Below are 27,175 nucleotides of genomic sequence, written 5' to 3'. Positions count from 1 at the left end.
GTGTGTGTATGGGGTGTGTGTGTACGGGTGTGTGTATGGGGCTTTGTGTGTGTGTATGGGTGTGTGTATGGGGTTGTGTGTGTATGGGTTGTGTGTGTGTATGAGTGTGTGTATGGGGTTGTGGGTGTGTGTATGTGTGTGTGTGTGTATGAGTGTGTGTATGGTGTGTGTGTGTGGGTGTGTGTATGGGGCTGTGTGTGTGTGTATGGGTGTGTATGGGGTTGTGTGTGTGTATGGGTGTGTGTATGGGGTTGTGTGTGTGTATGGGTGTGTATGGGGTTGTGTGTGTGTATGGGTGTGTATGGGGTTGTGTGTGTGTATGGGTGTGTGTATGGGGTTGTGTGTGTGTATGGGTGTGTGTATGGGGTTGTGTGTATGTGTGGGTGTGTGTATGGGGTTGTGTGTGTGTGTATGGGTGTGTGTATGTGTGTGTGTATGGGTGTGTGTATGGGTGTTAGGTGCAGTGGAAGATTGTGGAGTCTGCGCTGTCTCTGAGCAGCGAGCAGTCAGCGCTGACCGGCTCAGTGCGAAACACTTTGGGAGCAGCACCTCAAGGAGGATAGGAAAGGAGAAGCTGGGCAGACTCCCGCATCTGGATTCAGCAATAATGAAACAAGCAGATCCGAAATTATCCGCTTAACTTGGACAAAGTATCCGGAGATATCCCGTTACAATTAAAACGGTGGGTGTGTGGTTTATAGAATTGGACAGAGATAGTAACGTGTTGATGTTGTGGTGGAAATTGTAGAGAGTAAATCTGTATGAACTATAAATATATAGAATGATTGGGATATTTACAGGGCCGGTATATACATATAGGTGTTTAGAGTGAGCTGTATATAGGTGTTTGCTGATGTTACTATGAAGAATTAAATTGACATGACAGGCAATGGTGAATGGCGAGGTTCTGTTTGAAAACCAAGTGCGGATGTCGGGGCGAAAGTAACGATGTGCCGATAAATCAAAGCTACCGGACCAAGGGGCGGTTTCAAATATTCCTGTGATCACTGGGACTCAACAATACACATGTTCAACATTTACAATAGGAGTGTGTGCGCGCACACATACACTCACAAACTCACACTTAAATACCTATCTTTATGCACACTTAAACACACACAAGTACTCATACAGACACACGCACACTCACTCCCACACACAGGCCCCTATACTCACATATTAACACACACTCACACACTCATACACACAGGCCCCTATACTCACATATTAACACACACTCACACACTCATACACATACTCACAGACACACACACTCTCTTATACACACAAGCATCCATACTCATACTAACACACACTCACATACAGACACACACTCATACACACGCACTCTTACACACATACAGACACACACTCACTCTCATACACACACGCACTCATACACACTCATACTCACATACAGACACTCTCACACGCACACATTTATACTCATACACACACCCACACATACTCAAATACACACACACATACTCATGCTCACATACATAATCATGCATACACACATGTGCATACACATACACACACATATACACTCGCTCACATACTCACACAAACACACGCGCACACAGTAACACAAATAGCATTGGTAGCTGGCGCTGTAAGACAGTACAAAAAAAACAAGCAGTTCTCATTCAAATCCTTGCTCGGGAACAGTCAGACGTGATCATTCCTGTTGGCAGCAACACTCAGAGAATCGCTGTCAGCCTACTGCAATCTTCCAACGTGCCCAACACCAAGAGGTTTTGCTGGGTCCATTAATAACTAAACCTGTGCCAGAGGAAATAGTACTGCCCAAAGCACTTTGCAGAAGGGATGCATCAAAGATTCTCTCGCTGATACAGATTAACAATAAATAAACCGGACCGATTCCTTTTCGAATCTTCAGGTTTGGTGGAAGTTGGGCGGAGTTTGAAAGTTGATGGGATGTAGTGCAGGGGGAGCCCATTCGGCCCCTCCTGTCCCTGCCTATTTTGCTCTCCGGTTGTTGAAAGTGAGGATGGCGGCGGATAGGTCGGTGAATTGCTGTTTTCTAACGAAGTCCCTTTACAGATTCGGAGCAGGGAGCGCTGAATACAATGACGGGAGCCTCTGATGTTGAAGTGAGTAACCGAGAGGCGGCGGTATTAACTCCAACAATCTCCCTTTTGGAATTATCCAGCTGCATTGTCTATATTTCATAGAATCCCTGCAGTGCATAAGGGGCCATTCGGCCCATCGAGTCTGGGTATCTGACCCTCTGAAACAGCACTCTACCCAGATCCATTCCTCCACCCTATCCCCGTAACCCCACCTAACCTTTTTGGACACTTAGGGGCAATTGATCATGGCCAATCCACCTGACCTGCACATCTTTGGACTGTGGGAGGAAACCGGAGCACCCGGAGGAAACCCACGCAGACACGGGGAGGACGTGCAGGCTCCGCACAACAGTGACCCAAGGTCGGAATTGAACCCGGGTCCCTGGCGCTGTGAGGTAGCAGTGCTAACCACCGTGCCGCCCGTGTGTGAGGATTTGGTTGTCATGAAATGAAAATTGAAATGAAAATCGCTTATTGTCACAAGTAGGCTTCAAATGAAGTTACTGTGAAAAGCCCCCAGTCGCCACATTCCGGCGCCTGTTCGGGGAGGCTGGTACGGGAATTGAACCGTGCTGCTGGCTTGCCTTGGTCTGCTTTCAAAGCCAGCGATTTAGCCCTGTCAGGGAAATTGGCACAGACAATAAACGCCTTTTGGCCCATCGGGGCTCTGCATGGTAGCACAGTGGATGGTGGCACAATGGTTAGCACTGCTGCCTCACAGCACCCGGGTCCCAGGTTCAGTTCCGGCCTCGGATCACTGTCAGTGCGGAGTTTGCATGTTCTCCCCATGCCTGCGTGGGTTCACTAGGTTACAGGGATAGGGTGGAGGTGTGGGCTAAGTGGGATGCTCTTTCCAAGGGCCAGTGCAGACTCCATGGGCTGAATGGCCTCCTTCTGCACTGTAAATTCGATGATTCTATGATGCTAGCTCCACCACAGAGCAGTCTTTTTCAATGTCAGGTTGGCAAGTGTCCCAGAGACAGGGCAATCCATCAGCATGCTCCAATCTCAGGGTGAGCTATCAGCCGAGAGCCAGTGATTACTCACCACAGCTCAATGGTAGCTGCGCCCAGCTGTTCATGGCTGTTCCTCCAGTAACAAGGCTCTATCCTGTCAAACAGGAGGTGGAATGGGTTTTATCCAGGTGTGTGGGATCAGGGGGAAGCTACCCGATTGAAATCAGGTGTGTCATCAGTGTTGGCACATTTCAGGCACTCGCTTGTAGAAGCCCCTCCAACATCTATAAGCAGGAATCCTCGATGTTGTGGTAGTTTAGTGGTGTAGCCACAACAACTCTGAGGCAGTGATTCCGACCAAGTCCAGTTTACTGACTTTCCCGATGCTTAACAAGCAGAATGAGTCTGGAACACTCCCCGTCTTCATTACTAACTCAATAAACCTTCCTGCCATAGTGGTAGACTTTATAAGTTTCAAACTGAATGAAGGGGTCTATGGACATGTCCCACGCTGCTGAAAGACACAACAAAATGCAAGCCCCCCCCCCCCCCCCCCCCTTCCATTGCAAGTCCGAAAGGTAAAATCATTTGAAAACAAGGCAACCTCTCCTCCAGCGGTTATTGTGTCCTTGGGGGATGTGGTCAAAATGTGTTGCCCATCCCTAATTGCCCTTGAACGGAGCGGCTTGTGAGGCCATTTCAGAGGGGCAGTGAAGAGCCAAACCCATTGCTGTGGGCCTGGAGTCTCCAGACAGCAAAATCCCCTTCCCTAAAATGGGCATTAGCGAACAAGGGGTGGGAATCTCCGACCCCCCCGCCGGGTCGAAGAATCGTCGGGGGGGGCGGCGTGAATCCCGCCCTCGCCGGCCGCCGAATTCTCCGGCACCAGAGATTCGGTGGGGGCGGGCGGGAATCGCGCCGGTCGGGGGCCACCCCCGCCGATTCTCTGGCCCGCGATGGGTCGAAGTCCTGCTGCTGTAATGACGGTCCCGCCAGCGTGAATCAAACCACCTCCCTTACCAGCGGGACCAGGTGGCGCGAGCGGGGCCCACCGATCAGCCGCCGGGCCTGTGCCGTGGGGGCACTCTTTCCCCTCTGCCTCGGCCATCAGCCTCCGCGATGGCCGACGCGGAGGTGACACCCCCCCCCTGCACATGTGCAGGGATGACGTCAGCAGCTGCTGATGCCCCGCGCATGCGCGGACTTCTGCTGGCCGGTGGAGTCCCTTCGGCCCCGGCTGGCATGGTGCCAAATGCCTTTCCTGCTGGCCGGCGGCGTGCCAACCACCCCGGCGTAGGCCAAGCCCCTAAAGGTGAGGGCTTGGCCCCTACAGGTGCGGAGGAATCTGCACCTTTGGGGCGGCCCGACGCCGGAGTGGTTCCCGCCACTCCATCCCGCTGGGACCCACTGCCCCGTCGAGTAGGGGAGAATCCCGGCCATGATGTTTTAATTTTATCTTTCATGGTCACTATTACTGAGATTAGGGCAGCGCGGTGGCGCAGTGGTTAGCACTGCTGTCGCATGGCGCTGTGGTCCCAGGTTCGATCCCGGCTCTGGGTCACTGTCCGTGTGGAGTTTGCACATTCTCCCCGTGTCTGCGTGGGTCTCGCCCCCACAACCCAAAGATGTGCAGGCTAGGTGGATTGGCCACGCTAAATTGCCCCTTAATTGGAAAAAATGAATTGGGTACTCTAAATTTATTTTTAAAAACTATTACTGCGATTACCATCAATCCAGATTTTTGTTTTAATGATAATTGCTTTCAAATCCCAGCAGCTGCCATGGGGTGGGATTTGAACCCACGTCCCCAGAGTATTAACCGGGTTCTCTGGTTTGGTAACGTTATCAGTTCACCACCATCTATCTATACTATGGCTCATTTGGTGTAATGCTATTCCATTTCTCAGTGCTGCTGTCCCTGATTTAATTACTTCTAACTCACCCAAAAATGTGACTGCTGCTTTGTAGTAATGCTCCACTCCACTATTATGTTTCTATGTGCCAATATTGTTCTGTGGTAAAAGCATATGTTCTACAAGGCTATGTATGGACCAAGTACTAGAAAATGGGATTAGAATTGATAGGTGCTTGATGGCTGGCATAGACTTGATGGGCAAATGGCCTCTTTCTTGCTGTAGAACTCTATGACTTTACCAAAATACATTGAGGTATAACCTCCCTGTAGTAAAATGCCCTGCACTTACATATCTCTGCTTTAACCCCTTCTCTTTAAGGGGTGGCACGGTAGCACAATGGTTAGCACTGTTGCTTCACGATGCCAAGGTCCCAGGTTCGATTCGCAGCTTGGGTCACTGTCTGTGCGGAGTCTGCACGCTCTCCCCGTGTCTGCGTGGGTTTCCTCCGGGTGCTCCGGTTTCCTCCCACAGTCCAAAGACGTGCAGGTTAGGTGGAATGGCCTTAATGTCCGAAATGGTTAGGTGGGTTACTGGGTTACGGGGATAGGGTGGAGGTGTGAGTTTAAGTAGGGTGCTCTTTCCAAGGGCCGGTGCAGACTCAATGGATCGAATGGCCCCCTTCCACACTGTAAATTCTGTGTCTATGTAAATCTAAGTAATTTGTGCTTTCAGTACTGTAGTATCATCAGCCTATGGTAACTCTTTGATGGTGATGATGGCTCACACTAATTTTGGGGTTACTATTCTGTGGTAAGGTGGGATCAATATTCTCATTTTACCAACCTATGAATGCTGTCCCACTTTCTCTTGGTGATTTCCTTCCACGTTTTAAGTGTTTAATTGTGGGGTGCGGTATTCCGATTAATACCAGCAGTATTTTATACGTATATAAAAACTGTCTCCTAACAATTCTGGTTATGGAGTTGGGAATATAATAATGTTATATAATGTACAATAATTATTCTCATTGATTTCTGACTGGACTCTTCCAGATCCTCAATAATGAATCATTTAGCTGGCATGTTGAGAAGATTAATGAGCTGATTAACATTTACAGGAAGGCAGTTCGTCCCTTATCTGTTATGCTCGTACATACTGTCTAAATGGGCTGTAAAATTTACATTAAAATTACCTTCATTTTTAAAGTGTAAAGAGACATCATCAGAGCAGGGGCAATTGGCATAGTTTCAGCTGTGTTATTAAGTGAGAGAATTATAAAATGTGATTACATTGTGAAAACACCATTGTATTGTATGTGCATGCTTGTGCATGAATATTCAAATGTCTGTATGTACAGTTGTGTATGTGCATATGTACGTCTCCACGTGTGTGCATATATGTGCGTGCATATGGAGGTGTGTATGTACATTTGTGTGTGTGCATATGTACATGCATACATATCGGCAGGTGTGTGGGTGTGAACAGATATTTTTATTCATTCAAAGAATGTGGACCAGCATTTATTGCCCATCCCTAATTGCCCTTGAACTGAGTGGCTTGCTGGGCCATTTCAGAGGACAGTTAAGAAGAGTCAACCACATTGCTGTGGGTCTGGAGTCACGTGTAGGCCAGACCGGGTAAGGACGGCAGATTTCCTTCCCGAAAGGACATTAGTGAACCAGATGGGTTTTTACAACAATCGACAATGGTTTCATGGTCATCGATAAACTTTTAATTCCAGATTTGTATTGAATTCAAATTGAATAATTTGTCTTTGGTGGGATTTGGACCTGGTTTCCTGAGCATTACGCTGGGTCTCTGGATTACTAATCCAGTGACAATACCACTGTGTCGCCACCTCCCCAAGATATGTTTGTATGCACATTAGTGTGTGCATATGTGTATGCAAATAAATGTGCATCTGTATGCGTATGTACTTTTGTGTGTATGTATGTACATGCATTTGTGAATGTGCTTGCCTGTATGATTGCATCTTTGTGTCAGTGCAGTGTAGTACGCAGGAGTGTGTGTACACATTTGTGTGCATGTGTGTTCAAGTATTTATATGTGCATGCATGCACATGTGTGCTTATGTGGGTGGGTGCATTTGATGTAAAATTAAATGTACTTCCAGTCACTTTCTATAATTACAATTCAATGCCGATTGAAATGATTTACAGGCTGATAATGAACCTGTCCCTGCCCATCAAACCAGAGTGGGATTTGAACCCAGAGATAGGGATACTACCACTGCACCTCCCAGTCACCAACATACCCCAACCAAATGTGACAATAACATTTAAAGGGTTTGCGCAGCTTTCAGAGGTTTGTTTATGATGCCAACATGTCTTTAAAGGACCTTTGCCAAGTTTGGGAACAGATGTATGTGCCATGACAAGAGCATGATAGAAAGAATTCAGAAGAATGAGAGGAGATCCAATAATAATAATCGCTTATTGTCACAAGTAGGCTTCAATGAAGTTACTGTGAAAAGCCCTAGTCGCCACATTCCGGCACCTGTTTGGGGAGGCCGGTACGGGAATTGAACCCGCGCTGCTGGCATTGTTCTGCATTGTAAGCCAGCTGTTTATCCCGCTGTGCTAAACGTAAGATGGTAAAAGGTCTGGACAAAGTAGATGTAGAGCGGATTTTCTAGATGTCGGGCATTCTAGAATGAGGTCATAGTTTTTGGATAAGGGGGTAGCAGATTTAAAACAGAGATGAGGAGAAATTACTTCTCTCAAAGGATCGGGAATCTGTGGAATTCAATATTCCAGAGTGAGATAGATGCTGGGACATTTAAGGAGGAGAAAGACAGATTAGTAATGGATTGAAGGGTTAAGGAGAACTGGCCGAGATGCAATCAGCTATGATCGCATTGAATGGAGGAGCAGACTTGAGAGGGTGAATTGCTCATTCCTGCTCCTAGTTTTTATTCTCTGAAGATGTCATTAAGGCTCTTGGCCCATCCAATGTGAGAGTTTTAATTTTTAGCATGAATTTGAGAATACTGAAAGTTTAATATTTGTTTGTGGAATGTGGGTTATCCTGACAGGGCACTCTAAATATCTATTTTGTTCCTAGTTGTCATGGCAATGCTATTTAAACCATGAGGCAGTGGTAGGCCAGTTCTCCTGATGTTGGTGCCCCCGTGGTGTGTTAGGTTAGGGTTCAGTAAAGACGATTGCCTGAAGGTCAGGGAATTGATTGGGACCTTTCCTGTGGGAGGTAGTCATTACTGGGCAAAGTCGCAGTCTGGATGTATTCTAGATCCTAATGTAGGCTGACATGGGCTACCTCATGACCAGAGGAGTTGCTAACTATTGGATATCTGCACCAAAGAGCTAGCACAGCTGTGACGGGGCAGAAAGCCTCCATCTGTGCCGTTCGGGATGGATTTTCCAGCTCTCTCTGCGGGCGAGATCTTCCGGCCCCGCCGATGGTGACTTTCCGTGGTGGTTTCTCCGGCGGTGCTGCCGGCAAACAACCCAAAAGGACATCAGCGGGACCAGAATATCCCCAACTGTCGACCAATGGCGAGCTGCCACCGCCGGGAACCCGCAAATCAAGGATAGACGGTCTAATCTGCCCTTGCGCATTCTACCCGGTATTCGGGTCTGGGTGAAGACTGTAGAATTGGGAGAACCCACGTTTTAGCAGCTACAATGTCTGTTCCAGGATACACTGAAAATATTGGCTACTGAGTTTCGAGTCGGCAATGAAGGCAATGCCCACCTATTAAGGGAATAAACCCTGCCCGGAAATTAATGCCTACAAAATGAGAATGTTTCTTTAAATCCAGCCCGAGATGCCTTATTCCCTTGCTGCTCTCTAACAATCTGTGTGGGCTGCAGGCACTATAGACAAGCACTGCAGGAGGCCAGGCTGCACATTTGCTAATGTTGGACATAGTTTACAACCTAGTGGAAGAGATTAACCAGTCAACTGAGAGGCACCTGAGGAGAAATCGAAGGGAAGGGTGGATTAGTGAAAAAATGCAATGGTTCTCCATTTCAAACTATAATGATTAATCGGAGGAATTATTCCTTATTTTTGCAGCCAAAGATGATCAGAGGATTGGATAGGTCGGACAGTGAGAGCCTTTTTCCTCGGATGGTGATGTCTAGCACGAGGGGACATAGCTTTAAATTGAGGGGAGATAGATATAGGACAGATGTCAGAGGTAGGTTCTTTACTCAGAGAGTAGTAAGGGCATGGAATGTCCTGCCTGCAACAGTAGTGGACTCGCCAACATTCAGGGCATTTAAATGGTCATTGGATAGACAAATGGATGATAAGGGAATAGTGTAGATGGGCTTTAGATTGGCTTCACAGGTCGGCACAACATCGAGGGCCGAAGGGCCTGTACTGCGCTGTAATGTTCGATTTCTATTTATAAATTATAAATTTAAGTATAACGGCCCAAAAATGCTGTCAAAATAACAAGAGGGCTAATGGTGCATGCCTTTTTGTATGGGTAAAAGGTTCCTCAGCGCCACTCAAGGAGTAGCTATTAGCATCCCAAAGATGCTGACTCAGGTGTATCGTTCCCTCACTAGGTTTGTGAAAATGGCGTCTTTCCATTAATAAAAACTCGCTGTATTTTCTAACTGAAATCTCCATAGAATTTTTGTTTTAAATTTAGAGTGCCCAATTCTTTTTTTCCCCAATTAAAGGGCAATTTAGCGTGGCCAATCCACCTATCCTGGACATCTTTGGGTTGTGGGGGTGAGACCCACGCAAACGCGGGGAGAATGTGCAAACGCCACATGGATCCGGGGTTGCAATCGAACCTGGGTCCTCAGCACCGTGAGGCAGCAGTGCTAACCACTGCACCACCGCGCCGCCCACGCTCCACAGAAAATTAAGTCCTTTCATTGCAAATATACCCACCTTTTGACTGATGTGATCTTTTATAAGTGTGGGAGCTCATTCCTTCAAGTTTAATGTTTCATGCGGCAGTTTGAAGAACGTCACATTTTAATTTGTTTTTACCTTTCCTTTTTGTCTCTTTTTTTCTCTCTCTCTTAATTCAGCCCTTTTTCCCTTCTCTGTTTTTCTTTCTGTACTTGATTTGACATTGGATTCGCCACCTTTAATTCACACAACCTTTTGAATGTTTCTGCATTTATTTCTCAATCCCCTTTCTCACCGGTTAACGAGATAACCTAGTGATAGTTCCATTAACTCTCGTTCCCTCACTGTGCTTCTATCAATTGCGTTTTTAGAAACCTAGTGGATGAAAATCTATTGAACAAAAGGGGGCAACCTTAGCTCGTGGTTGATGCCATTAGACGCACTGCGACAGTAAATACATTTAGTTATTCAATATTTTTAAAAGCAATTTTACTCTGATTCACCACACTGCACAAATTGGGCTGTATAGTGGCGGAAGATGGAGGAAATTTGTGTGGGGGAGCCAACAGCCATATGCTCATCCCAACTTTAAGTCAAAGAGTGATTCTAATTGATGCCATTGTTATGGGCCAGGGTTTAGCAAACTCTAAAATATATCATGGAGTTCACCTGATCTACAACTTTATCAATTTTGGATTGAGGAATACAAGGGCCTACCTTTCAGGTGTTATTGAACAGAGGCCGTAAGCACTTTTAATCAAAAACAACTTTATTGTACGAATTTAGTTAACATTTTTATAAACACACACAGAAAGCATTTTTAGCAAATACAAACATAAATTCCCCACACAGCTACAGTACTCTATGTATAACCCTTAATACATTTCTCCCCTTAACTGTTCCAATTTAATAACAAGATCCCATAAACCAGTAACCCCTTTTTAAACATGTGGCCCAGCACACAGCACTCAAGACCTGGTACGGATGCTCTTGTTTCCTTGCCAAAACAGCAGGTTTGAATTTCTTCCAGAAAGCAATTTTTCCTTTTAAGTTATCAAGTAATCCGGAAACAGCTTTTAAACTGTAGCGAGACACTCCAAGGTACTTTTCTTTCTGAGTACAGCAGCCAAATGTGAAAACGAAAGCAAAACCTCAGAGCCACAAACAAGCCCCCAACCAAAGCCAAAGTAAGCCAACTCCCAGAACCACAGCCCAGCTCCACCCACACAATGACATTACTGAAGCCATGTGATAAGACAAAACATTTCATAAAGGGACACTCACAAGATACTATTATAGAAGTAAATGATCATTGCTTTACCTGATAAGAACCCTTTTTCTTCCAGTTCCTGCTCCCTACACCCGCCTCTATGACTGATGATGACAGCATGATGCCTGGACACTGGAATTCCTCTGAAAACTACCAGCTGAATTCAGCTAGTATCATAGTGCCCATTGTATTCTCCCTAATCTTCCTACTCGGGACAGTTGGGAACAGCCTGGTCCTCGCTGTGCTTTTCCGGAATGGCCAGATGGGACACAACACAACCAACTTGTTCATTCTCAACCTGAGTGTGGCAGATTTCTTCTTCATCATATTTTGTGTCCCGTTTCAAGCCACAATCTACACACTGGAAGGCTGGGTCTTTGGCTCTTTCATGTGCAAGGCGGTCCATTTCTTCATTTACCTGGCAATGTACGCAAGCAGCTTCACTCTGGCCGCTGTTTCAGTCGACAGGTACAGTAAGTGGAGGAGCGACGGAATCAACGCAATTTCGGTGCACTATTCCATTGGTTGAGGTATATTAAATTGGTTCTAGGGGCGGAGAGCTTCAATATTCCATTGAAGCTCTCCACCCCTGGAGGAGGTTCCTCATCTCATGTCTGGGCCTGTTCAGGATCACTGAAATGGTTACATCCCAAAGGAGGCCACTCAGCCTGTCATGTCTATACTAGCCCTCCAATTGCTCTCCAGTCGTGCAATTGAGAGAGATGAAGTTCATTGAGTATGCCGCAGCTTTAATATCATCGCAGCACAGATAAACTGGGACGGGAGATAGTTAAGGACAAAAGCAGTAGGAGCAGAAGGCCACTCAGCCCCTCGGGCTCAGTCCGCCATTCAATGAGATCACGGTTGACCTTCTACTTGAACGGCACGTACTGGAATGAGGTCTTGTTTTGCAATTCCTAATTTCCTACAGTCCAATGGAGAAGTACCAGAGGCAAGGTTTACTCCCCCCCACCCCCCCCCCGCTCCCCCTGCCCCCTCTTCTGCCCCCCCCCCCCCGCCCCCACACCAAAAATATTTTCTCTCCCTGTTGATGATCAATCTTCGTGTGAAAAGAAACCTATTACAGATGTTGTAATCCTGAAACAAACCAAAGCAAGCCTTTCTGAAGAAAACTCATTGTTGATAGTCAGCAAACATTCAAAGTCCCAAAAGACATCCAGTACCCTAAAGGGTTAAACTGCGCTGTTTTTACCTGAGTGGTGGAAACATCAGCTTTGCGGTGTTTCTATCGCCACTCACTGCACTCGCCACTTATTTCCCTTTGAACATTCCACACCCAAGCTCATTATTTGCCTCTTCTCTCTCAGACACTGCCTCTTGTGTGACTCCATACTTACCCTTTTCTGTCGAGTTTTCCGCCTAGGCAATGCTGTAAAATCCTTCATTTTACTTTGTTGAAAAATGATCCTCTTTGTCGAAGTATCTTTTTGTTTAGTAACCTGTATTAGTGTCACAAGAAGGCTTGCATTAACACTGCAATGAAGTTACTGTGAAACGCCCCAAGTCGCCACATTCCGGCGCCTGTTTGGGTACACAGAGGGAGAATTCAGAATGTCCAATTCGCCTAACAACTGCGTCTTTCGGGGCTTGTGGGAGGAAACCGGAGCACCCGGAGGAAACCCACGCAGACACGGGGAGAACGCGCAGACTCCGCACAGACAGTGACCCAAGCCGGGAATCGAACCTGGGACCCTGGCTCTGAGAAGCACCAGTGCTAACCACTGTGCTACCGCGCCGCCCTAGGGGAAAAAAATCAGGGAAATGAGTACTGGTCTGAGCCGGTGTCCCAGTTAAAGCTGTACAAGACCAGTTCGGACCAGTATGCTTATCTACCAGCTTTTGCTGTTTTTTTTGTCCTTCTCAGAAATTGTGTTTGAGCAGACGTCCTGCGAGGTAAATCAACATGGGGAGATTTTTAATCAGTCAGGGAATCAAGGGTTACGGGGATAAGGCGGGAAGTGGAGTTGAGGATTAGCACATCAAATCAACCATGATCTCATTGAATGACACAAGTCACTCGATGGGCCGAGTGGCCTAATTCTTCTCCCGCGTCTTATGATCTTATGGGTGATTCCTGTAATTTTATTGTGAAGATAAATAACCAGGCACAATTCTTCTTTCCCTTGAGACTTACGGTAAAATTATTTTTGCAGGTCCTGAGGCTGAAGTCTCAACACCTATTCAACAATGGCCTGATTTAGTTTGTTTTGTTGAGTGTCAGATTGTCAATTGTCATATTTGACCAGTTTTGTGTATCTCCATTTTTCCCCTGTAATTTTATCCGCTTCATCCATCTAATCTGACACATTCCCAAACCGGGACAATGCACCGATATTTATGCAGCTGACTCCCAGGAGTGAGTTCCAAGGTGTGAGTCTCCCCACTCAGCGTTGTCCTCACCGAGCAAGCGAGCAGAGCTTCCAGCTAACCTCCCATTCAGGAAATGGGACTGAGGCAGGAGTTAGCCTTGTGGCCATCTCCCACTCCCCACAGCCCTCAGAGTTAACACCTTTAGTATCACAGAAACATTACAGTGCAGAAGGAGGCCGTTCGGGCCACCGAGTCTGTACTGGCTCTCTGAAAGAGCATTCTACCCAGTCCCACTCCCCTGCCTCATACCCATAACCTTGCACATTCTTCTTTTGCAGATGTCAATCCAATTCCCTGTTGAATACCTTGATGGAACTTGCCTCCACCACCCTCTCAGGAAGGTCACTCCAGACACCTTCTGGGTGCAAACATTCTTTTTCGTCACATCACTCTCACTCCCTTTGCCAGTTATTTTGAATGTGTGCCCTCCAGTATGTGAAGCTCTCTTGAGCACCCCAATATGCTACTGGCCACTGTGTGCCTCCGGGTAGGGTAACGTTTTGCTGCTTCTGCGACTTTCCATGTGAACCTGGAGCATCTTTCTGATCAGGGCCATGGACTGGGTGCAGAGAGCAAACTCTTGGGACAAAATGGTTGAACATTTTTATCGACTTCTCACCTTAATTGTTGTACCATTTAGATACCTGGCTATTCGATATCCGCTCCGGTCCCGCGAGCTCCGCACTCCTTGCAACGCAGTTACCGTCATGGTGGTGATATGGGGACTGTCCATCGTCTTTGCTGGGCCCTACCTGAGCTATTATGACCTGATCCCGTACGAGTGGTTTTACATTTGCATGCCAGCATGGCAAGAACCAAAGAGAAAAATCATGGACACCTCTACTTTCATATTTGGATACATAGTCCCGGTGGCAATTATAAGTCTGTCTTATGCCAGGACGATCAAGTATCTCTGGACAGCAGTGGACCCAATCGAGGACATATCTGAGTCCAAGAAGTCCAAGAGGAAGGTGACGAAGATGATTATCATTGTGACTGTATTGTTCTGCCTTTGCTGGCTTCCTCACCATGTGCTGATCCTGTGTTTTCACTATGGCCAATTCCCCTTCAATCAGGCCACCTACGCCCTCAGGCTCCTGTCCCACTGCATGGCCTACACCAACTCCTGCCTCAACCCCATCGTCTACGCCCTGGTTTCCAAGCACTTCCGGAAAGGCTTCAAGAAGGTGTTCAGCTGCTTGCTGAGCAAGCAAGGAGTGAACAGGGTCCACGTGGTTCACGTTGTTACCGGCTCCACGGGGGTCACCCACTTGAATGGCGAAAGTGGGGGACAGCAAGGCTGTGAGCTGAGGGATAGGCACCATTCGAAAGCTCAGAGTACAGCCATTACCATCACAATGCCCTTCGAGAGGACATCCTGAGATCACTAAAGAACTCATTCGCATTCAGTCTCGCTACGAATTCAGTGGACGTTTCTTCATTGTGCATACAAACACCGAGATATTACTTAGTGGTGAATCTAGGCTTCCATCCATAAAAGAAAATAATGAACCATATACTTATTGGGGGCATTTTACTGAATTTGCAACCATCAAAGTCACTGGTGAAAATAAACCATAAAACTTACTTGACACCTTAGAAATTGTACATGTCAGAAAGTTGGAGATAGTTAGGGAGGCGCTGGTTGAAGACAGGGTCAAAAATGAAAGAAGATTCACATTTCTAACGCATCATTTCTGATATTCATTTGTTTCATGGCCGTTACCTTTGAGGTGTGCACCCTGTTGTGGAGGAGGGAAATGCAGTGACCAATTTTTGCACAGAAAACTCCCACAAGCATCAACACGATAAACAATTAGGCTATCTGTTTGAGTAAGATTTGGTGGATGGATAAATGCTGGCAAGGACACCTCACCCGTTCTTCACGTTGACATTTTTCACATCCAGTGAAAAGGGCAGACGTTGACTGGGTTTAGCATTTCAGAAAGGCGGCATGTACAACAGGGCAGCACCTCTCCGTTCCTGCACTGGAGTGTCATCCCGTACTGTATCCCTGGAGTGGGGTTCAAACCCACACCCTCTGAGGCAAGATTGCTGCTACTGAACCTAGACTGAAGCCTCAGTAAGCTTGGGGTGGTGGTGGTGGGTGGGTAGGGTTGGTGGCGGTGGGGGGTGGGGGGTGGGGGGGGGGGGTGGTTGCGGGGAACTCTTAGAAATTGGCGATGGGGGTAGAAAAGGAATTCCAGAGAACAGGGATGTGGGGGGTCCTGTCGCCAGTGGTGTAAGTGGAGGAAGCGTTCTACAGAGGCAAAACATGGAAATTCTGAGTTGGGAAACATGCTGGGAATTGAAGAGAATTGCGACGTAGCCAAGGGAGAATTTATAAACCGACGCATTCTAACTTTGCCATCCACGTGCTTGGGGATTGAGTCGGTTGATGGGTGGGTCGGTCTCGAGGAAAAGGATAGGACATCCTGGTTTTAAAAAATGACCCATCCATTTGGGAAGGATTGGACAGATCTATCAGTTGGCATTTGTATGGAATATGTGATGGTTTGATTTATGTATATGGTTTAGAATGTTGATTTTGTGGTCACTTTTGTTTTTGCGTTGTGGCCAACAGATGCTGTGATGGTCGGTGACAAGGAAAGGAGAGGTGTGTGGCTGTTAACCAGGGGAGATGGGGGTTCTGATATCAGATGGGTTGATCACTGAAAGACTGGATAAAATGGGGATGTCCAGTTCTGGTTTTCCTCCCCACTGCACAGCTGGTGACAGGAGTTGTCTCTCATGATGATGACATGATTGTACGGCATACAGCAGACCATTTAGTATCTGCTCTGCCAAGTCCTGCAAGGCCCCTTCAGAATGGACCAGGCCACAGTGGTGTTGTCACTGGTCTTCAGTATCTTGTTTTGTCTGACTTTACCGTCACACAGATTGCAGCTTTGGGTGCTGCAGGTGACAGCTTTCAAAGAGGACATTCTTACCAGCAACTTGTCCTGCTCTGTCTGGCCTGTGTTCATTCCCTAGGTTTCTGTTCCAAAGGGCATTCCTCTTCATGCGCCCCTGTCTCGGAGTAACTGGTTTGTGCAGAAGCCTTAAAGTCATCCAAAATCCCTTGAGTACCAGTCACACTACTTCCTGCAGACTTCGTAACTTTAAATGACTGTAGAAAGTCAGGCAACACTTACAGAATGATTGCAACAGCTAGGAAAAAGGGAATAAGCAACTGATGTGTAAGTAGTTGCTGATTTATTTTAATGGTCCTGGTTGTATGTGTGTCTGTTTGTGTGTGTGTGTGTGGGGGGGGGGGGGGGGGGGGGAAGAGAACAGGGGCAGAATCCTGACCACTGCTGTGTAAAGTTCAGAGACGGTGTTAACGGGAAGGCGGAGCTCCAAAATGGCACCCCTGATCAAATGTTGCGCGCTGATCACAATCTGCTTGCTCCACACTTTTGCAAGCCATTCACTGTGTGCACTAATGCCTTCACCAATATGACATCATGCGCAATTCACCCCGAACCTGAGTGTACACGCTTTGGCTGCCATTTGGAGCTCTATGGATGCTCATAGGTGATCAGAAAAAGACATAAAAAGTCCCAATTTCCTGCCCTCAAACACGAAATAAGTACTTTCACTGCATAACTTGCCCATTCTCCCACTGCTGGATAGCCATTGTTATAATGTTCACATTGACCCTTGTCAAGTGTTTCTGGCTGATAATCTGTCAGAGATCACCCCAGTAATGACAAAAACAGAGAATGAAAAGAGAAATAGAATGAAAAATACCAAGAAAAAGAAAGAAGCTCACCAATCTTTCCCCTGGTGATCCACCTGTTACAATAATGTAAGTTCATGCTACATCTCAACTAATCTTTTTTCCCTCTGGCAGGACAGAGGAGTTCCTGTGAGCGTTAAGAAACAAGACTGCGTCAATATTTACAAGCGCACAACATTTCTATAAAACCTGACAAACATCAACACAGACATTAAAATAACTGGGGAGCAGTTTAGCCCTGAAACACTGTCTTACTGTAATATCCATTTTCATTGTCTTTTCCTTAATAAATGCATGATTGAAAAGAACGATATTGCATGCTTCAGTGTATAATTTACTGAGTCTTGTGTGTGCTTTGCGTGTTTTACTGTATATTGGCTCATTGTGTTAATGTAGATATCAAAGGCATTTTGTTAGGACTATTGCACTGAAATATTGTACGACATTATCTGAATGGTGTCAGGAATTTGTATGCATATGAGTACTGTAATCTATTGTGACCATTTCATCATTTGTTAGATATTGTGGTATTGTTAATAAAGAGTGTCTGTTGTTCAGCTGGCTGTGATGCTTTTTGCCGACTAATCATTCTTCTAAATCCGCAGTGGATCATTATGGGCTTGTTCAGCATTTTGGAGTGAGCGTGATGTTTGCTCGCAGCTTATGTACAGCTCGTTACGTACATAACCCCCCCCCCTCCCCACATAATGGCACGGAGGGGGGTGGGGGTGCAGTAGGAGAAGACTCCTTCTTGCCTACCACCAGCATCCTCGCTCACTCCCTCTCACTTAGCCCTCGACGCCCCTAACCCAACCCAGTGCAATTTGTTGGGCCGCTTAAGGAAGGCGGAACTGTGACAGATTCCGGTTCTGATGCAAATTTAATCCTTCCTCTCCCCGAAATTGTTCAAAAAATATCAGCAACAATCTGGGCTCTAATTTATATTTAATAAGTTAGGTACTTTTATTTGTAAGACACCCACAAAAAGAACCGAGATGAAACATGTTGCAGTGCTTGTACCAGAAAAGTGGGTGGGATTGTCCATTCGCCGGTGGCGATTTCATAATCAGTGATCGGGCGGAGAATCCCTTTATGATGGAATCGGGGGCGGTGCTTGTTTTCGAAGGCCCCCCCCCCCCCCCGCGGCTACGGACTGTGTCCAGCGTCGCCACAGTCAGGCGGGAGCCGTGCTGCAGGCCGATGTTGTAAGTCAATATTTTCCTACTTCTGTAGTAGAAAGATTCAACAACGCTCGTTGAGACAAAATAACAAGGCTTTATTTTCAAAACGACTGCATGCAGTAATGGCTGGAACTTGAGGTCAGAGAGCAGTTAGTGAAACTTGCTGATTCCTTCTCAAGTCCACGCTTTTACAGAAAATCAGTTCAGTGTTTATACATTATCATTATCAAGATTGCGTGACTACAGCTTAGTCAGGAATTTGATCTCAAGTAGAAACGGAAGCAATGCCTGCTGACCTTATGGGCTCTTTGTCGCACCACTCATACCATTATCTTGTCCTTGGAGGGAACATCGAGGAGACTTATTTCTTCCTGATCTTATCTTGTCTTATTCCTACGGCTCTGGGTTATAACGAGTTAGTCTTATCAGGAGTTGCCGAGGTCCGGTATTTTGGAATGGCTTGACCTTCTCTGATCTTATTCATACTTCAAGTTATGCAGAGTCGGCCTTGTCAGTCTTACAGGGGTCTGAAATGGTTAGGGCAGCATTTCTTACATTGTATCAAATATTTTGACCAGTCTTCCCATTGACCAGTTTTCCCATCATGCCATTACTTTATTCGTACCATATCACACCGGGGGTGGGGGGGGGGGGCTTTGGCGAGGGCTGGGGGGACTTGTGGGGGGTGGCGAGGGGTTGTTCGGGGGGGGGGGCACTATCTGGCAGGTTGGGTCTGCACACGGCCGGCGCCATATTGTACGGCGCGACCGCTGCAGGTCGTCACCGTGTGCATGGGCGGCCACGGACCCGGCAATTCTCCAGCCATTTTTGTCGTGGAGGCCGGCCGTTTTATGTGGTGCGGCCGCTAGCCCCTCACCGGTCGCAGCATCGGTGCTGGGGCGCTGCCGATTCTTTTGATGTAAAACGTCACGGATCCTTCACACATAGCCTGAAAATTGAAGAATCCCACCCCATGTAAATGAGATATTCCCACAATTTACAGGAGATTTCATTGTAACTCTGGCTGAGATGGACAAATTTTTAATTTTAAGGGTTATGGGGGTAATAATAATAATAATCACTTATTGTCAGAAGTCGGCTTCAATGAAGTTACTGTGAAAAGCCCCTAAGGCAGGAAGCGGAGTTGAGAATCAACAGTCAGGATCTCATTGAATGGCGGAGCAGACTCGGTGGGCCAAATGGCCTCCATCTGCTCACATAGACACCCTACCCCAGATTGCGTGTTATCAGGTTAGCTATGTGCTCATTCTGATTCTGACTGGGGGGTGAAGAAATGCTGTCCTCCCCGCAAGGAACAGGCTCGCCTTAAACCCCCACATCTTTCTGATCAACAAGGAACCAGTTGGAATTTTCACGCCCAGTTTTCGCTCCCCGGGTAAGTGATGCCTGAGTGAGCTTGCCAAACAATCTTTCCATTAACTCCTTCAGATTAAATATAAATGTTAGTGTCCCGCCTTCAATTCGGATACCCACACTCTGTTAAGTAAATTAATTATTTCTTGCTAAATCATTACAGACTGAGTAAATCATTGATTACTAATCACACACCAACACCAATTGGTTGGTTACACAATCAGGACATAAAGAAAAAGTTTTAAAGATACAGAATCCCTACAGTGCAGAAGAAGGCCATTCAGCCCATCGAGTCTGCATCAACCCTCCGAAAGAGCATCCCACCAAGGACCACGCCCCCGTACCCCACCTAAGTTTTTGGACATTAAGGGCAATTTATCACGGCCAATCCACCTAACCTGCACATCTTTGGACTGTGGGAGGAAACCGGAGCACCCGGAGGAAACCCACGCACACACGGGGAGAACGCGCAGACTCCGCACAGTCACCCGAGGCTGGAATTGAACCAGGGACTCTGGCGCTGTGAGGCAGCAGTGATAACCCACTGTGTCACGTATGAACAAATGATCTTGCTGTTGTCAAGCAATTTGAATAGCAAGTCAATATTGGGAAGTTAGTTAATAGAGGGAGTAGTCAAGGTCATGCAGGCAACCCAGTACCTCACTGCAAATCATCAAGAAAGTGTTAATAGTATGTTCATTGTTTATTATTGTTAAGATACACAGATGACGGACATTGTTTAATCAAGTGCTTTGATCACACATAAATAGGGGGGAACATTCTGAGATCTGCCTGTCAGCCCCTCTTCTGTGGTTCCGTCCATGCCCAGGTGTCTCGGGAGATGGAACACACACAGGCGGGATTCTCCAATAATGGGGCTATGTCCCCGCGCCAGCGTGAATACCGCCACCAACGGCTCTGGCGTCAACAGCTCCCGAAAGTGAGGAATGCTCCACTTTCTAGGGGGCTACGTTGATGCCGGAATGGTTCCCGCAGCTCCAGCCGGCGCCGAAGGGCCGGCGCGAGTTCGCGCATGCGCGGAACGGGAAGGGTATTTCCACGCCTGCGTGGAACGGGCGGCATATTTGCGCGCATGCGCGGGGGTTCCCTTCTCCGCGACGGCCCCCGGGCAATGTGGCGGATCCCCACAGGGACTCAGCGCGAAGGAAAGAAGGCCCCCACAGAACCAGCCTGCCCGTCGATCGGTAGGCCCCGATCACGGGCTAGGCCACTGTAGGCCCCCCCCCGCGCACTTACCTGCCAGATCCCGTCGTGTGTGAGGTGAGTAATTCACGCCGGCGAGACTGGGGAAAATTGTCGGCCACTCGGCCCATCGGGGCCCGGAGAATCACCGGGGGGGGGCGCTGTCAACGCCTCCCGACCGGCGAGCCGGGAATCCTGCCGGCGCCCGAAAAACGGCACCGGAGAATAGGGAAGCTGGCGTCGGGGCTGGGGGGAGAGATTCGTGCCTCCCCTCAGGGATTCTCCGACAAGGCGCAGGGTCGGAGAACCCCGGTGGTGTCCACCGATACGCTTGAGGCCTCCCATGTCCGATCGGTGCATGCCGGTGGGGGGGAGGGGGCAGTGTGGGCCGGGGGGAGTGCATCGCCAGCCCTGGGAACATAGATTTCTTTAGTTTCGACAAAGTGTCCTTTGAGAGCTTTGGTTTATGGTGCCCTTGTCAGTTAATTGGTTCATGTGCTTATTTTCCGGGTTTTCAATACGAGCAATATTAACAGGGGGCAGGTGTGAGACTGGGTTGTGAGGCTGTGACACTGAGTCAATAAACTCTTTCTGTAAAGAAAAGCTCTGTGTCTTGGTGTTGACTTCACCCTCCGGCTTGGAGTCCATGCACAGAATTGATACTAATTATCGTAAGGATCAGAGTCTGTCATTACAAATTGGTCAAGGTTTCTCTGAGAGTAGCTCTTTCGATAACTTTGAACAGCCAGTTCATTGAATAGACTGGTGATCGTGACTAAATACTAGTAATTAGCAATGTTTCAGGACTTGCACAACCCTGCAACTTGACAATACTTGTGGTGTAGTTGAGTGACTGCTTCCTCGGGGTGAGGGACTAGATTCCGTGTTGGTGAGTCAATGAACACTTCTGTGCGACTTTCCTATTCAGTAAACCAAAGGGCGGTATTCTCCCACCCCCCGCCGGGTGGGAGAATCGCCGGGGAATCGCGCCACGCCGCCCCGACCCCCGCACGCGATTCTCCCCCCCCCCCCAAAACCAGCGCCGCGCGAATCGCGCCGGGCCACTCGGAGAATCGCCGCAAACGGCGAGCGGCGATTCTCTGGCCTGGATGGGCCGAGCGGCCGCACGTAAACGGCCTGGTCCCACCGGCGCCGTCCACACCTGGTCGCTGCCGGCGGGTACTCATCGCGAAGGCTTGGGGGGCGGCCTGTGGGGGAGGGGGGGGGGGTTGGGGAGGGGGGGCTCCGTTCCCGGGGGGGCCCTCCGGAATGGCCTGGTACGCGATCGGACCAACCGATCGGCGGGCCGGCCTCTCTGTCGGCGGGCCTCCTTTCTTCCGCCGGCGAGCCTGGATCCATCCGCCGTGTTTGTGCGGGGCGGCCTGGGGGAGGACGGCCACTGCGCATGCGCTAGTTGCCGCCGGCCCAACTGCGCATGCGCGGGACCCAAGGCACCGCGTATTTTACGCCCCTGCTAGCCCCACGGAGGGGGGGGAATAGGGGTCTGGGAACGGGCGCGACGCCGGAGTAAAACACTCCGGTTTTTACGGGACAGGCATTTTAGCGGCGGGACTTCGGCCCATCCGGGCCGGAGAATCGCGCGGGGGGGCCCGCCAATTCCCGCCCCCGCCGAATATCCGGTGCCGGAGACTTCGGCAACCGGCGGAGGCGGGATTCACGCCAACCCCCGGCGATTCTCCGACCCGGTGGGGGGGTCGGAGAATCTCGCCCAAGGAGTAGGCCAGTTAGCCCCTTGAGTCTGTTTTGCCATTTATTTAATAAGATCTGATAGTAATCACAAATCTGCATCCTACCTACCCTGCGAGGACCGACCACTCCCTTGCTCAGCAAGAATCTATCCACCTCTGCCTTAAAAATATTCAAAGCCTCTGCTTCCATCACCTTTCCACAAAGACAGTTCCAAAGTTCCTCTGAGAGAAATAATTTTGCATCATCGCCGCTTTAAATGGGCTCCCACCTATTTGTAAACAATGACCTCTAGTTCTAAATTCTCCCACCTGTGCTTGGATATGTGACCCTGGCCTCCCCTGGTTCAGGTAAAAATCCCATTAATACGTCACTTGGCTAAAGACCTCACAATTGGCTCATGGGCCAATGGGCTGACCAACTCTTCCCCCAGCATGGGTAAGGTACCTACTGGGCGGGCGGGCAGGCAATGGGCATGCGACTGCTGCCATGGTGACCAATTGTCCGTCCCCCTGGACTGCAACCCGGGCCCGGGGAGGCTGTAATAATTCTGCATTATAACTGTGCAATAAAGGAAAGCAAAGTTCATCAGATAAAGGTGTACTTTGCGCAGCTCGTGAATGAGCAGCGCATTGGACAATAATGTTTTCATCACCGTCAGAGGAACAGTTTGGGCAAACAATAAGTTATAAGAAATGATCTTCTCCTTACCAGCACCTTTTTGGGGATATGTGTGGGACACGGTTCACCACTTAGTCATTGTTGTTTTTGTTTTGAAAAACGCTTTTGACTCTTAGCAATCAAGCTTCTATCTAGGTGTAAGAGGATGTAAATATGACTGGGGGAGATGTGGAGTAAATGGTTAAGGTCGGGGGCACACACAATGATGATGCAGTAATGCTGTCAGATTACATGGCTGAGAATTAAGGGAGATTTGAAAGGAGGAGAATTTCCGACCTCGTATCGAGGTTCAAATGTGTGAATACCTGCTGTAATTAAAGAGCCGTTAGTTTTGAGAAACTACAGACTCAGGCACCATACTTTGAGAGAATAGACAATGCCCCAAAAATCCCGTCTTGACGCCCAGCACGCAACAAAACACCAGGGGCGACTCCCAGAATGTCCCATCAGATTTTATTGTGGTACATCAGGCACAAAAGGTATCTGAAACTGCTCTGCACTAGCAAGGACTGATTCCCCAGTGAACAGGTCCTCGTTACAGATGGTGGGAGAGTGTGGCCAGAGGTTTGAATAGTGATCTAACAACAACAACAGCAGGAATTGAGTATAAAGGTAAGGAAATGCTGTTGTGACTGTACAAGGCATTGATAAGACCGCACCTGGAGTATTGAGCACAGTTTCGGTCCCCTTATTTGAGGAAGGATGCAGTGGCATTGGAGACAGTTCAGAGGAGGTTCACTAGGTTGATTCCAGAGATGAGGGGTTTGTCGTATGAGGAGAGATCGAACAGTTTAGGCCGATACTCTCTCGAGTTTAGAAGAATGAGGGGAGATCTCATTGAGGTACACAAGATGCTGAAAGGTCTGGATAAAGTAGACGTGGAGCTGATGCTCCCTCTTGTGGGCCATTCTAAAACAGGAGGTCATAATCTTAGGATAAGAGGTAGCAAATTTAAGACGGATTTGAGGAAAAACTACTTCTCCCAAAGAGTTGTGAATCTGTGGAATTCGCTACCCCCAGAGTGCGGTGGATACTGGGACAGTGAGCAAATTTAAGGAGGAGTTAAGACAGATTTTTGATTGGTAATGAGTTGTAGGGTTATGGAGAACGGTCAGGACGGTGGAGTTGAGGCCAGGATGGGATCAGCCATGATCACATTGAGGATGTTAGGCTCAGGAGGCTAAATTGTCTCCTCCCGCTCCTAGGTCATGTGGCCCAACAAATTAGCTCAGTGGGCGAGACAGCGAGTTTGTGATGCAGCACAAGGCCAGCAGCGTGGGTTCAATTCCTGTGCCAGCTTACCCGAACAGGGGCCGGAATGTGGCGACTAGGGGCTTTTCACAGTAACTTCATACTTGTGACAATAAAAGGTTATTATTATGAATTCTAGGGAGGAGATGCTCTGGCTGATTTCACAATCCAGCTCTTGGTCTGTTACATCGTAGGGCGCAGATGAGGAACATATCAGCCATGATTGAATGGCGGAGCAGACTCGATGGGCCGGATGGCCCAATTCTGCTCCTATATCTATATCTTATGAACTAATAGCTCCCTCAGCGTAGCAAAGCATCCCAAGGCATGTTAACAAACAGCATTTAACAGCAAGCTCAGAAAATATGAGATCAAAGAGGTATGTTTTAAGGAATGTCTTCAAGGAGGAAGGAAGAAGGTAAAGAGGTTACTTGTATTCTTAGCTCCGGATAATATGCATATTGTGGTGGAGGGTTTAATGCCCTTTACTAATGACATGAATTGTGCATATCTTCCTATCATAAAAACACTGTCATAGAAATGAAACATTTAAATGTTTCTCGAATTTTGAAATTACCCAATACTTTTAAGCATGCAAATTTGCAAACTAGAAGGACTGACAATAAATATTCATTTAAGAATTTCAATCCCCAGACAAAATAAAAATGCTAAGATACACTAAGTGAATTTTTTTAATGTTCACATTTTCATTCTCCATATCATCACTCTGAGGTTAATTCAGGTCACACAACACTACGTAAACCCTGGGAGAGGCAATGTCCAGAGATTCATGCAGAAGAAGTGTCATTAACCTTTTTGAAACTCACAATGAATTTTACAATGGATTTCAAATTTACATAAATATTTGCATATGTTTGTGTGACAGAGCAGAGCACAGTACCCCCCAATCACACCCCCAGCACCCATCACCCCCGCCCCCACCACTGAGACCCCCATATCACACCTCACACAACCCACCCCATCACCCCCAATTACACACACACCCCCACATCCCACCCCATCACCTCCGCCCGCAATACTGAGACCCCCATATCACCCCCAATCACATCCCCCACACCCCACCCCATCACCCCCAATTACACACAACACCCCATCAGCCCCCCACACCCCATCCCATCACCCCCAATTACACACCCCCCCACATCCCACCCCATCACCCCCGCCTGCACCACTGAGACCCCTACATCACCCCCAATCACAGCAACAACACCCCACCCCATCACCCCCCCACACCCCACCCCATCACACACACACACCCACACCCCATCACCCCCCCACACCCCACCCCATCACCCCCGTCCGCACCACTGAGACCCCTACATCACCCCAATCATACCAACAACACCCCACCCCATCACCCCCCCACACCCCACCCCATCACACACACACAGCCACACCCCACCCCATCACCCCCCCCCCACACCATCATACACACACACACCCACACCCCACCCCATCACATCCCCCCCACCCCATCACACCCCCACACCCCCACCCCATCACACACACCCCCCCCCACACCCTACCCCATCACCCCCAATTACACACAAGACCCCATCAGCCCCCCACACCACTGAGACCCCCATATCACCCCCAATCACCCCCCCCACACCCCACCCCTTCACCAACAACACCCCACCCCATCACCCCCACCACACCCCACCCCGTCACCCCCGCCCCCACCACCGAGACCCCCATATCACCCCCAATCACACCCCCCACACCCCACCCCTTCACCCCCCCACACCCCACTCCATCATGCCCCCCACGCTCTACCCACCCCATCACTCCCAATTACACACCCGCAACATCCCATCAATCCCACTCCACCACACAGCCCCCCCACGTCACCCCCATCACACACACCCCCACACCCCACCCACCCCATCTCACCACCACCACACAATCACACAACCCCCACATCCACCCATCGCAACCCCAAGCCCCACCATCACATCCCCACGCCCTCCAACACCTCACCACACCCCCTAGCACCCCCCACCACACCACCCCCACCCCCCCTCAAAGCCCTCACCCCCATACCCCACCACACAATCCCCCCCCCCCTTCACACCACCCCATCACACTTCCCACTCACACCCCCACCGCACCCACACCACACCCTCAGCCCCCTGTCCCTGACCACCCAGGGGCCTCCGCTGGCCCAGGAGGCACCCGCCCCGGGTGTCGTTCCGCCTGCTCCACGTTTGTGTGCACCAGGACTGAACGCCGCCCGGCTGGAGCCTCCCTTGGGCAGTTGGTACATCCCGGGAGCCGGTAGACCCCGGGTGAGCTGTGGAACGTACCATTTTACTGGGGAGGTTGGACCTACCTGCAATTAATTGTTATATCTAAGAGAACCAAAGAATATTTAGTAGTAAAGCTAATTCCAGAGAGCTGTTGGAAATGATCTTTCTCACGGTAAGAATTTCTTTCATGTGTGACACAGAATTCCGTGTGAGTTACCCCGAGGATGAAGTCATAAAGGTGGAGTAACAATTCAGGAATACTAACATCGACACACAAACACTGAGAACTCAGTTCAGGGAGCATTGCCCTGCTTACCAAAGGCACCTGAAGGGGACAATG

At 48.6% G+C, this 27,175-nt stretch overlaps 1 protein-coding gene across 2 annotated transcripts; it reads left to right on the top strand.

Moving 5' to 3' along the window:
* Positions 1–526: 526 nt before the first annotated feature.
* galr2b (galanin receptor 2b) lies at positions 527–15,502 on the top strand. 2 transcript variants are annotated; one of them, XM_072481735.1, is made up of 4 exons: positions 527–682; positions 2,068–2,117; positions 11,112–11,503; positions 14,067–15,502. In XM_072481735.1, exons 2-4 carry the CDS (start codon positions 2,094–2,096, stop codon positions 14,806–14,808), a joined length of 1,158 nt encoding a protein of 385 aa, XP_072337836.1. In that variant the 5' UTR covers positions 527–682; positions 2,068–2,093; the 3' UTR covers positions 14,809–15,502. The 2 variants fall into 2 exon arrangements, with proteins under 2 accessions (XP_072337836.1, XP_072337838.1); XM_072481737.1 differs by lacking the exon at positions 527–682 and having other exon boundaries at positions 1,844–2,117.
* The last annotated feature ends 11,673 nt before the right edge of the window (positions 15,503–27,175 follow it).

The sequence above is a fragment of the Scyliorhinus torazame genome, chromosome 17, assembly GCF_047496885.1.
Source record: "Scyliorhinus torazame isolate Kashiwa2021f chromosome 17, sScyTor2.1, whole genome shotgun sequence".
NCBI lineage: Eukaryota > Metazoa > Chordata > Chondrichthyes > Carcharhiniformes > Scyliorhinidae > Scyliorhinus > Scyliorhinus torazame.
The sequence above is the reverse complement of the archived record's forward strand: the minus strand, read 5'-3'. Positions and strand labels throughout refer to the sequence as shown.

Coding starts and splice junctions, on each gene's coding strand:
- galr2b (XM_072481735.1), top strand. CDS start 2,094: ATGACGGGAGCCTCTGATGTTGAA. Junction 2,118..11,111: donor CGGGAGCCTCTGATGTTGAA/GTGAGTAACCGA, acceptor TTTTTCTTCCAG/TTCCTGCTCCCTACACCCGC. Junction 11,504..14,066: donor GCCGCTGTTTCAGTCGACAG/GTACAGTAAGTG, acceptor TGTACCATTTAG/ATACCTGGCTATTCGATATC.